At 40.3% G+C, this 13,216-nt stretch overlaps 2 protein-coding genes across 2 annotated transcripts in view; both read left to right on the top strand.

Annotated features, from left to right (window-relative positions):
• The window catches only part of phrf1 (PHD and ring finger domains 1), a 60,132-nt gene that overhangs the window by 24,417 nt on the left and 22,499 nt on the right, over positions 1–13,216 (top strand). The window lies entirely within an intron of this gene.
• On the top strand, positions 1,880–4,076 carry LOC103151621 (achaete-scute homolog 1b-like). Its single transcript, XM_007571789.2, has one exon. The coding sequence runs from the start codon at positions 2,712–2,714 to the stop codon at positions 3,312–3,314; it is 603 nt and encodes a 200-aa protein (XP_007571851.1). The 5' UTR covers positions 1,880–2,711; the 3' UTR covers positions 3,315–4,076.

Here is a 13,216-nt window from a genome sequence, read left to right on the forward strand (position 1 = left end):
TGTGATCAGGATATTCAATTAAATGGCAGAAGAGATACCACAAGACCAACACTAACAGCTGAGTAACAGAGATCGCTAGAGAGTTCCTTAAGTGCCCCCTACTGGTGACAAGGAGAGGGAAAACTCCTTCAACACTTGATATATACAAAATTATGGCATTTGAAAGGTAAAAAAGAGGGTGGCGGATGGTCGGGTATACCACGGATGTACCCGACCACCCCGGATACAGCCATTTTATTACCATGGCTTTGAAAGAGTTGAAAGCCCAGAGATTTTTTAATGTTTTCTTTCAAAAATGCTTTTTAATACCTTTGAGTAATGTATGTGTATATATATGTATATGTATGTTGCTGGAAATAATAGTTTAATTATGCAAGTTTTAATGATGTTTAACTTAGCGCATGTTGAAATATAAGTTTGATTGTGATTGTTTTGAGTAGGCTTCAATTTGGGTTAGATTTAGACTTATGGTTTAATATATAACTTAATCAGTAGAACAATTAGTTCTTAGATATAAATCTCACATTTTGATTAGAATTAGTCTGTGTAGTAGAGTTTTTCATATTATATTACATTCTTAAAAGTGCATAAGTCATATATTCATCTGATAAACATTTTAGGTCATTATAACCAAAGAAGTAGAACAACTAAACAGAAAATATTGAGTGTAACAGATGTTTTAGTATTGAAATTGCTCATGTCTGTTTAATATGAATTTGAAGATATTATATGAAACACATGCTAATTTTTATCATCAAAATCTGCTGTTTAATGCACTGGGTCAGAGGAGCTCTGTTGTGGAGTCGGGAACCAGTTTTAAGCAGTTTGAAAGGATGGAAAAACCACGGACAGTTGATAAACTTCGGTCCTGTGTTCTAAATGTTTCCGTATGAAATAAGCACATCTATTGTTCATACCCTGGACAAGTACACGGGGAGGATGGTTTGGACAGCGGATAGATTCATCCCTTGACCTTAGTAACACCTGCATGGTCTCTGGTGTGCAAACAGCAGCCCATCTTTGCGGGCTGTATGCACGCAGGCACAGACCACCGTACGTCAGAACGCATCAGACAGCAAAAAACTGCCTTGAGGTACTTCGATTTAAAACTAATTTAGATAGTCAGATCTCTGGTGTGTGATTGCTTTTCTTGTCCACAACGGCGCTCTCCAAAGATGTGTCTTTGTATTTTTGCATTTTTCTAAGGTAATTTCTTCTTTGTGGCTTTGGGTTCTGATGATCATATTGAGATGTTGGTGCGATTTTATGCCTTTGGTTGTTTTAATAAATTCTGGTTGATTATGAAGTTGAACAGTGACTGTTGTCTTGGTTTCACTTTTACACCTGACATTAATGGACCTGAGGAGACGAGATAATAACGAGCAACAGGTAGAAATATCTCGTTCGCAACAGTGTGTATGTTTCTGGAGTTCAACCACCACACTTTGAGATTCATGGGTCTACAATTCATTTCACTTCGAATTGGATTATAATGTGTAATGTCTCTTTCAATCCACCAGAGGGTGTCAGAGACACATTTTTATTTCTTGCCTGTAGAGCTGTAGCGCTTTCATGCTGACTTCCTACAGTGATTTTTTGCGCCAAAGACTTTTAAGCATAAACAACAGGTTTCTTGGTTGTTGTACGACAACACATGAAGAGTAAACAAACAAACAAACAAACAAAACAATAATTAGGGAATGGACACATTTTAAAGTCAAGCGAGGAAATCTTGCAGATTATTTTTTCGCCCTTCGACTGTCCAGTGAAACGTGGTGCTGAAATTCCACATCCGTGAGACCGGACTTTAGAACTGTTTTTTTTTTTTTTTTTTTTTTTTTTTTTTTAAGAAAACGTCTTTTCAGCTTTTTTGAATTTAGCTGGACTTGCTTTGAGCAGAGAGGTCACGGCTTTATTTGATCTACAAACAGTGAATTTGATGTTTTGATGAACTTCTCCTCATGCTAGCTTCGTCACCTTATTATTTTCTGCTTTTTTGAGACACGCTTGCAACTTATTTTCTCTTTGCAAATTTGTCGCCTAGATACGACAGTGAGCGTCCTTGGTATTTACGATTGTAAATAGCTTCAGGAGAAAGATGGTCGAGGCTGGGGAGGTGGCGGCGGCGGTGGGGGTGGAGGCACTGATAATTTGAAGACGTGCCAGAGTTACAATGTTGGATTCAAAAGGCATTTCAAAGAACCGAACTATGCACTTTTTCCCTTTATTCCCCACTCTTTTTCTTCTGTCTGTATTTTTTCCTCCCTTTCTTTCTTTTCGCACGGTTGCAGGCCGTTTGAATCGACCAATGGACCTTCAAGTTGGAGACATTGGAATGTAAATGAGCCCAGCGCGTGCTCCCGGCGCAGTGAAAGCTCGGGATTGTTTATTGAGCTCCCTGAGCCACGCGCCTGGCCCGAGGGGGAGTCGGGCTTGCTGGAGAATCACACAGCGGGGGCGGGGCATCGCCACGAAAAGCGTGCGTCTCCCCAAAAAGAGGGGTGTGGGTGGGGTGCGTGCTGGGGCGCGTGTTGAAAAAGAGGAGTGCTGCCAAAGTTTGGGTCAGATCAGCTCGTGGAGTGTAAGCAGTCAAGAGAGAGTTGGACGAGAGTTAGCCACACGGTCCCCACGCGAAGGACACGAGAGCTGAACACTGCCAAACCCACTCACTTACTCTCTGAATTCATCACGTTAGAAGCTCTGTCAGCGAGATGGAAACTGCGACCATCACCACCACGCAGACGGCATTCACCTTCGGACGTGCCACCATCAGTCTGCACGCACCGGCCCAGGACGCAGCGGGACCCGCAGCGCACCCGAACGCCAGCGCGGCAGTCGCCTTCCAGAGCAAAACCAAGGTGCTGAAGAGACAGCGCTCCAGCTCCCCGGAGCTGCTGCGCTGCAAGCGGCGCCTGAGCTTCAACGGCCTCGGCTACTCCATTCCACAACAGCAACCCGTGGCCGTGGCCCGGCGGAACGAGAGGGAGCGGAACCGGGTCAAGCAGGTCAACATGGGCTTCCAGACGCTGCGTCAGCACGTGCCGAACGGCGCCGCTAACAAGAAGATGAGCAAAGTGGAGACGCTCAGGTCCGCGGTGGAGTACATCAGGGCTCTGCAGCAGCTCCTCGACGAGCACGACGCAGTCTCAGCCGCGTTCCAGTGCGGGCTGCCGTCCCCGACGCTCTCCAACAGCTACTCCGCCGACCCGGAGTCACCTCACTCCACCTACTCATCAGACGAAGGCGGCTACGAGCCCCTGAGCTCAGAGGAGCAGGAACTGTTGGACTTTACAACCTGGTTTGACAGATACTGACGCCGCCAGCGCCGCAATCAAACTCTTTTGGCAATGAATCGGACTTCTCGCAAGAAGTGCTGACACAGCTTTCTGCAGCCTGCGCGCTGTGCTTGCAGGTGATTTGTATCCCTTGAAGCTTCTGAGGGAGCAAAGCAATAGTGAGAAAGTGAGAGAGGAAGCATCCTGTCGCAGATAAATAGCGGCCACCTTCCCTCCCTCCTCCACCCCCTGAAAGAAAGAGAGGAGCTGGACTCACACTGGCGCGTGAAAAATGTTGACGCTCTGTTTGATTAAGTGCAATTAAGCTGCGACGCAGCAGGATAAGTGCAGAAACGGTGCTGAAATTCCTGCAGGAAACACGGACTGCCTTCCTCACCTGCTGCACTTTTTTTTTCCTCCTGGAAGATGACGCGTCAACGGACTTTTTCTCAGTTATGACGTAGTACTTTACATTTCGTAACACTGTAACATAGGACAAAATGTTTTAACACGGATACATTATTTTTGTACAATGAGCCAAACAGAAATGTTATTACTGCCACTTTTTTTTTTTTTTTTTTCTGACGGCGTTGTTGCCCTGAGAAGCAGCTGTCAGGTATGGCATGTGTGACGCGTATGACTACCTGTGACCGATTGTAGTGTTTTTCTTGTTTTTGATAGAGAACCTTTATTGATGTATGCACTTGTTTCTCGTAGTCGAAAATGTAAATATTCGATTTTAACAGATATATTTTGTGTAAACAAGTTTTTTTTTTAAATAAATAAAGTTAAACCTATTTATATTATGCCTTTGCAGTGTGCTGGTTATTCACTTTATCTTGGGTGTGTGTGTGTGTGTGTGTGTGTGTGTGAAGTAGAGAGAGGGGGCCACAAGTGTGCTGGACGGTAATTGAGCAAACTATAGGGAGCTTCTCCTCTATTCAAAGCCCCATGCGTGACCTTTTCCCGACTTGGTTGTGCACACGGGGAAAATTGCGCAGCTGGGTGAGCACTCAATAACCATTATTGACGCGCACCTTCCACGGCGCTTTGTGCGCATTCAAGGCGGGGAGATTAATATTACGTTTCATGCATCGTATTGTTTTCTTTTGCATACACCAATAATAGCTCGGAGTGCCTGGGGCGGAGGGAGAGGATGGAGAGGCGTAGGTGGGGGCTGCAATTCATTTCACTCAAAGGGCATATAGACACTTTGAAATATAGCTCGGGGAAAGTCAGCGAGACAATAAGGCGGGTCAAAATTCTTATTGCCCGATTGAGATCAATCTAAATAAAACCTGGGGTTGTAAGGCTGCTTGTATCCCCGACTGTGTTTTTCACGAAGCACACAAGCCAATCAAGAAGCCCGTCTCCTACCAAAATGGGGAGCACAACACCCCATTGTGAGCGCCATTGTGCGTGGCTTTTGCGCCTCATTATGCGAATTATGGAAGATCTTCTGTTGTAAACAAACACCCGAAGCTTAATTCAGGGAGGCAGAAATGGAATGAAAGAGGATTCATTTCACCTGGATATGGCAAGTCTTTGAAAGTGATAATTGAGATAATTTTGACTTCCTCATAGTTTTGATAGTGTAATATGTGTTACTTCTTATAACTATGACTGAATATCTCAAATTACGGTGGAACTGATGGAATAACTTTTAATGTTAAAATGAATCTCATGGTTATGAAAAACATTAACTCGGAATCTCATATGACTGTAAAATCAGAGTTATGATAATGGAGGATATCTGTTATCAGCTTGAAATGACAAAATATGACTGGAACTAAACCTAGGAATTTGCATGTCATAATTATGATTGTGGCAGTCAAAAGTGTTACTTTAAATGTAAAAAGTTTCCTAAAGTTTAAACATGAGTTTGGAATTGAAATGATGAGTTAAATGTTGTAATTGAGTTTGCATATCATTAAGAGTGCACAAGTCAAAGCCAGAATTGTTGCTTTGAATCCCGTATTGTGACTTTAATAATCAGAAATTTGACTTTGAATCTCTTATTTGTGAGGTAAAGGGTCACAATTGTGACTTGAAATCTCCCAAATCTTATGTGTATATATATATATACATATATATATATATGTGTATATATATATATATATATATTAGAAGTCAAATTATGACCTTTAATTTAATAATTCTTACTTCAACTCATACTGATTCATCTCAAAATCAAAATCATGTGTTCAAATTTTAAATGTAGCTTTGCATCTCGTAATTATAACATTGAATGTCAAATTTATTTCTTTGAGTCTTGCGACTTTGAAACCTAAAATAATTAGTATCTTACAAATGTGGATTTGTATTTCGAAAACATAACCTAAGATAATCAGATCATAATGATGTATCTTATATTTATTACTTTTAACCTCATGTCCAGTTGTATTTTTATTTCAAGGGGTGGAAATGGGCTTTTCCACATAGATCTTTTTGAGGGAAAAGGTGGAACCAGACATCATGTCTGATTTGGGTCCAATGAAACTTTTTTTTTTTAATAAACTAAAACAAAAAAAGTTTCCTCTGCTTCTTCTCCTTCTCCTTCTCCAAAGCAGACTGGAAGACAAACCCAACAGCCTGCAGGTGTGAGACACGTGCCCTGCGTTCAGTGACAAAGCCTCTCGCGCTCCTATTGGCTCACGGCTCGCGCATGTGAGGCCTGTCAGGTGGAAGCAGCGACAGAATCAAACAAGTGATAGATGACATTAATTACCCTCTCCATTATAACCTTTAACGCCACAGAGGCTCAAAAAGACGAATCAATGCGAGGCGCAGAAGAACCCCCGCTAGTCCACTATTGTTGGCTCGAAATGCGGTTTCTTACGCGGCCCAGTGTCAGGCAGAGGCCACGGCACCAAGCGAAAATAAGAGCTTTTCCCTCGTCCTGTTTGGATGGATATTCTATTCTTTCCTCGAGGAGCTGAGGGGGGAAATGATTTATCCATGTCAGCTTGTGCATGGGTCATTTTCACCTCCACAATATATAAGGGTCGCTTTAATTTTAGCTCGACATCAATCACCAGCTGTTCCTGACTGTTTTCTTGCGCAATAGAGCTGACGCATGAGTAAACAGGAATGCTGATTGGTCATCTGTTGCAACTACCAGAATGGTGAGATGGGTTTCCGTTCATTGGGAGTTCTTTGGAGTACTGTTTGAGGCGAAATCCTGCGGCAATCCATGCTTACCAAAACCTCTTCTATATCCTTTTCATCAAAATTTGTTTATCTCTGCCAAGACCTGAAATATTCTGAAATATTGGATCACTTTTATTGAGTTGTGCTTCACTTAATCATCCTTTGTTAAGTAAATGTGTGCTTTTCTTTAAGTTTTTCTCCTTCAGTCAAAATTAAAAGCACAAACTTCAGTTTATTTTATTGGGAAGTCATGAGCTAGATCAACACAAAGTAGCACAGAAAGCCACTATTAAAAGATGAAGTCCTACAGTAGGAGCTCTTCTTTAAACAAAGCCAAATTTTAACAGGCATCATTACAGACAAAAAAAGAGAAAGAGATAAAAACTATAGCTGAACATTACTTTGAACACATCATTCCCAGAGCTTAACATGGAGGTGACAGCATCATCCTGTGGGGGGCTTTTCTTCAGCAATGATTTTGAACCTAGTCAGAGGTGACAAGGCCGTGGAGGGAGTCAAATAAAGGGCAATGCCACCAAGCACTGAAAAGGCCATTCACTCATTCATATAAGGCAAGTGTCCAGTAGTAGAAAAAGTCATAAAACATGCATGACAGTGGATCCCGAGGATCAGGGACACAAAGTCCAGATCTATAAATTCAACTGAGAATCTGTGGCAAGGCTTAAAAATTGATGTTTGTAGAAACTTTATCTGATCTGACCAAGCATTGGGGTATCTTACAGAGAACAATGGACAAAGTTTAGATTCTATGAAATATGAAAACCAGAAAAGTTTTTTGGCATATCTCAAAAAAAAAAATAAAAAATCAACTGCAATTTCCACAAAACGAAGTTCTACAAAGCATTTAAAATGGAGTGGAAGCAGAAAACAAATGCATGCCACACATTTCAGACTTTTTTTCTTTGTGATAAATTTTGAAAACTACATACTGGTAATGTTCAGTCAGTACATAGTTTGATTGAACTTTTTAAAAGATTTTTTTTAAACTTCTGTTTGTAGAGAGACAAATCTTAGAGCCAGCATCCAGTATATTTACTTTTTATTGTGATAAATGATAACATACTCTTTTATATAAAAAAAAATCTGAAAATATGAGTTTGATCATTGGCTGTGAAACCGATTTAACTGCACTGAACAAAAATATAAACACAAGACTTTTTTTTTTTGTCATATTGGGGGTGGAGAGGTCAGAAGAAATTAACCCTAATGAAAAAATTAATTATTTTTTTTTTTGTTTGGGGAGGACAGGCAAAGATTTTCAATCCAAGCATATATGATAATAAATAATAAATGTCTTGGGTTTATACTTTTAAAACAAAGAAACTGAAGATGGAACATGAAAGTGAATCTGTGCAAAAACGAGGTCCTGTGCAGCCTTGAGCGCAGCGTTAATGTTTAAGCAGAAGCTCCACATGAGTTTATCTTTAACACAGACAGAGAGCATGCTGAACTGATGTAGCTGTCTCATTTATCCCACCACCACCCACTCAGCTTCTACACCGAGCCCCCTCTCAAAACACATACACACACAGCAGCTGGATAAGAGACAAGCTGCAATGTCCTTGTTTTCCCTCTGCAAGCGTGGGTTCTTTCCAGGTACTCCAGTTTCCTCCCAAAGTCCACAAACATCATTGCTAAACTACCTGGTCTCTCTAAATTGCTTTTACGTGAAACTTCTTATAAAGAAGTCAAGGATTGTGCCTTGTCTCTCTCATTTCCTTATGTCTCTCTGATATTTTTTATGATTAAAATTTATAATAGTTGTATGCCTGAGCCTGCAGGTCTTTCTGGGTTTTGAAAACATAGGTTATGCTTGATATTTGAAGCTTTTCCATGTGTCGTGTATTTTCAGTATAAATAAGCTGTTTTGTGAAGGCCTCAGAGGTTTGTTAGAAATCTTGGGAAACAAACAGCATCACAAAGAAGAAAGAACACAGCAGACCTCAGCAATAGAAATGTGGGGAAATTTGGAGCAAGACTAGCTTAATAAAACAACATCTGGAGACACAACTCAGACTCTACCAAGTCATGTTGATCAATGAGCACCAAATGGTGGGCCAGATGTGAGCTGTCCATGTGAGTGCTACTAGCAGTTTACCACAAGAGATGCTCTTCCTGAAGTCTGAGCGAGGTGTGACTGAGAAATAAATGCATGCCGCACTTTCCAGGTTATCATTCATGAATACATTTGAAAGCCATCCATCATTCCCTTCCATTTAATAACTATGTGATGCATTGTGTTGATTTATCACATAAAAAAACAGTAAAATAAATTGAAGCTTGTGGTTATAATGAAAAAATGAAATAAATATGTGTATTCTTTCAACCAGTGCATTTACTGCACAAATACCTTTATATAATTCTAGGACAGGCTTTTAAACTGGTGCACAACTTGTCAGAAGAAAAAGTGGAATCTGTTTTCCAAAAGATCTTTTCCATTGCAAAAGTTTTTCCATGACATTTTATTTCAGAAATTCCCACAATCTAGCAATCAGGTCACCCACCCAGTGTTTCTGAAACATTCCACCAACTCCGACTTTTAGCAAACCAGTTCCCGGCATGCAGCTGCCAAGTCACTTTAACATTCTGACAAAAAAGTCAACTCGCGATTTTCTTCTATCTCTCCTAAAGAAGAAATCTTTTCCTTTTTAACAGAAGACCAAAAAGAAAGAAAGAAAGAAAGAAAAAAAGCAATTCTAAATGCGTGCAGCCAGGCACTTTTAACTGACACCTCTCTGAGTGAGTGAATAGGCCTTAAACTTCAGATGACCCAGTAGAAGAAGAACCAAGCTTGGGCTTGAAGGATGGAAGGATGGAAGAGGTGGGGATGTGTGGCTGGGTGGAGGTGGCGGGGCAGTTATTTGCATGGCCCATTGTGCTGCACAAGTTTGGGTGCTTTTTTTTTTGGCTTGGGCCCTTTTGGCCATTTACTTCCACTCTGGCTGGCTGTGGCGAGCTGTGAATAGTCTCTGCTTGGAGGAGACACAAAGGCGCTTTTGTGCTACGGCCGCACCATATTCATCATGTAATGCCTGTAAGACAAATCTGATTGGACGTCTCTGTCACTTTGATGTGGGTCCAGAGTGCGAGTGGCCCTGAGATTGCTAACTTCACTTTCTATTGCCTATTCTGTGGCATTGATATGGGGGCTGGAGGCAAGGAGCTGGGAGTGGGGGCGGGGGGTCAGGAGAGGTAGCTTGGGGGAGAATGAGTGAGCAGGCAGGGGGTAGTCCTCATTATTTGCAGGAGCAAATTCATAATAAATTTCCCCATTCTACACAACCGGGTCGAGATGATTGACACTACTTTACGCCAGGCTGAACAAAAGGCCTGATTTGAGCAGAATACCAAATGAATGGGGTGAGCGTGGATTCAATTCAAACAATTTTAATCTCTCCCTGTCCTCCCTTATTTCTCCTCTCCCCCTTTTCCTCACTTACCCTTTTTTTTCAGCTCCAACTCCACTGCCTCTTTTGTCGAGAGCATTCTCATTTTACAGGGTAATTCTACTCCAACGGATGTGCTAATTGTGCTGGGTTAAACTGGACGCTGGTGGACGCCTGTGATACAGAGCTTATTCTTGCCTAATGACTGTAATGATGGTTCAGAGAGACTGCAGCCTGCAGACTGGGTGACTTGTGTAAAACTTTTTAGAGGTAGAGCTTTTTTCTTTTTTCTTCCCTCCTTTTGATTCATGCAGGCTGTTAGGGAACACAGAGCAAAGAAAGGCCTCATGGGGGGGATTTAGTTAGGAAAAGTGCATCATAAAAGAAGCAATATTATTTAACAGTGGCTCAATTTGAATTCTGTCGCTGCAGGACAAACGTCACGCTTCTGTGAAGGAGTAAAACATTTTCCTGAAGTCATTAAACTTCACCTGTAAGCAGGTACGAGTTTACATCTGAGGTAAATAGGTAATCAGACTTGTGCAGCATTATCTGTACAGAGAACACAAAAAGACTGAAATTCAAATTTGTTCTCACAAGTGTGTAGATTAGTGGGAAGAAGACCTGGTACTGCAAGTTGTCTCTGGCCTCCGGTGGTTGATAGTGGAACTGCATTTTGTCTCTGCACTTTTTATTGTTATGCTTTTTATTTTCACTCCCCATAAACATTTCCACATTTTGTCATATAATGTATTTTATTGGAATTTGTGCAATAGAGCAAGCAGTGTATAATCACAAAGTGGAAGAAAATGCACAAATGTTTTCCCAATTTTTTTTCCCAAAGAAAAATCTGCAAATAAATGTGTGTGTGTGTATGCGTGTGTGTGTTGGTATACATGGTTTAGCCTGCCTTTTGACCTGAATATGTACTTACGTTACACAGACCTAATGGTAATACAAGGACAATGCCGATATCCTCATAAATCAAGGAGTGTATTTTAAATTTTGAGTATCTAAACAACACTTTTTCTCATAAACCAGTGCCAGTGTTTGCATGATGTGGACCATGTATTTGTACTTTTCAGTGAATAAACAGCGTGATATCTCACTTTCTTTAATTGTCCTTTTATACGGATGTGACCTGAGATTTGTGTATTCCAGTGTATAGCTGATTTCAGTGTATGAATTGCACTTTTACACACATTTTTCATACACTACGCGCGCTTTTAGCCGGTCATCATCTGATTGGCTGGAAAAAACCTGTGGGCGTGTCTTATTGCCAAACAGTCCCAGACGCCAGGTTTTTAAAAATTAAATCCTCATTTGAAGCCGCAGCTCTCGATATGGACATATTGGTGGAATAACTGTGCACAGGTAAGCATTAATGATAAATTAAAAATAAATTTTGCCTAGATAAAGTTATTTACAAGTAAAATACACTACAGTTGCAGTTATTTACAAGTAAATAACTGCAAATGTAAGAATGATTTTTGAGCAAAATGAATTTTAGATTTTAATTTAGGTGACATGAAAGCTAACCAACTTATTTTGGATATTTGCAACAAGTAACTTAGATATGTATACTTTTATGACTGAAAAGACTTACCTGAAGCAGTATAGTTTTTATTCCGAGTGTTTTAAAGTAAGAGACTAGCTTGGCTAGGAGAGCTAGCCTCCTAGCTAGACGAAACGTGTTTGATAAGTTGACGATGTTTGGAGTAGATGGTACCTGTGTGGTACCATACCCCAAACAGGTACCACCTAGCTTTTGGTGGTAAACGCTGGGTGATGGACTTTAAGGTTTTCATCATTATATTTAACAATATTGGCAAACTGCTTGCTGTATGTTAGCTATTTGTGTAGACGCTCTGCTTGTTAAGCTCGTTAAGCTTGATTGCCTTTGGTCCTGCTGAAGAGCAAGCAGGGAATTAATAAGAAGTAAAACCCACAGGTTTCTGTGAAACTTGTTTATCTTTTGGAAAAGCACCAATGGTTGAAGGTTTTAATAAATGGCTGCAATAGGGCAGGTGCACCGATGGCTTTAAAGCTGTGTACTATAATCACTTGGCTGACTTCATCAACTTAAATGCTGAAAGTGTAAACCAGGAGTACTCAAATTCAGGTAAATATAGGCGTCCTTCAATTTTTAAATGTGTATTTGTACCTTAATTAGCTGAATAACCTCACATGCAGCCAAATTCTCCAGATTTCTGACCTCATTATTTGATTTAGGTGTGTTGAAGCAGAGATGCATTTAAAAGTTGGAGGAGATTGTACCTGGAGGACTGACTAAAAGATGAATAGGACTTAACAAAATTAATTTGTGCAAAAAACTACCGTTTTTCCTTAAATTATGGCTCAAGTGTTCTTGTAAGACTGTACTACTGGCTGAACCTCAATATATTGAACACTGATCATTGCATGAACTATTTGTAGATGGTAAAGCACTTTTCTAAATTAGTGATTAAATAAATTATAGTGTTGGTGTTTTATCTGAGGTATGTACAGTGGCCGACAGATGCAAATGCGCAGCAACAGAGAAAACATGCGAACAAAAAAAAGACACATGCACAAATGAAATGCAGCAAACATAAAAATAGACGCAAACAAAAAGCAAATAAAATGCAGCAAACAAAAAAGAGATGCAAACAAAAAAGAATACAACCACAAATGAAATGCAGCAAATAAAAAAGAGAGACGCAAACAAAAAGAGAGACGCAAACAAAAGAAATGATGCAAACAAAAAGTGCTGAAAACCGGAAGTGCTCCAGAAGTGCTGTATTACACTTAAAATTATACAAAATGATTTTTTACAATGTTTTTAGGCTAGAATGTAAATGTATAGATCAGAAATATCTGCTCAGTTCATCAATAAATCACTTAATTACAATATTGATCTGACGTTTTTGGAGATGTCTGCTCCCGCTGCATTAACAGCCAGCTCCCCTCGCCAGCTGTCAGCTGGCCGGATGCTCCATGTTCGGCACACCGAGAGAGAACCCATGTCTCCCGGTAAATTGTTTTAAAAACTCCCGATAGTTTGCCCTATGAGTGGAGGTGAAACACAGATATTAAGCCAGGTAATAGCTGTAAAATTTTTTGGTTCACTAAAGTATTTAATTTATTCCTGAGCAAATGGGTTTGACTGATTAAAGCTAAGCCTTGCTGCATTTCATTTGTGGTTGTATTCTTTTTTGTTTCCGTCTATTTTTATGTTTGCTGCATTTAATTTGTGCGCGTGTCTTTTTTTGTTTGTTTGCATGTTTTCTCTGTTGCTGCGCATTTGCACCTGTCGGCCACCGTAGGTATGTGTCTTGCATGCATAACATGTTTCCATAGTTATAATTTAATTTTTAGCTTTAAAGCTTGTAGGAATAACAAAGA

Source organism: Poecilia formosa, unplaced genomic scaffold (assembly GCF_000485575.1).
Source record: "Poecilia formosa unplaced genomic scaffold, Poecilia_formosa-5.1.2 Scaffold287, whole genome shotgun sequence".
Classification (NCBI taxonomy): Eukaryota; Metazoa; Chordata; class Actinopteri; order Cyprinodontiformes; family Poeciliidae; genus Poecilia; species Poecilia formosa.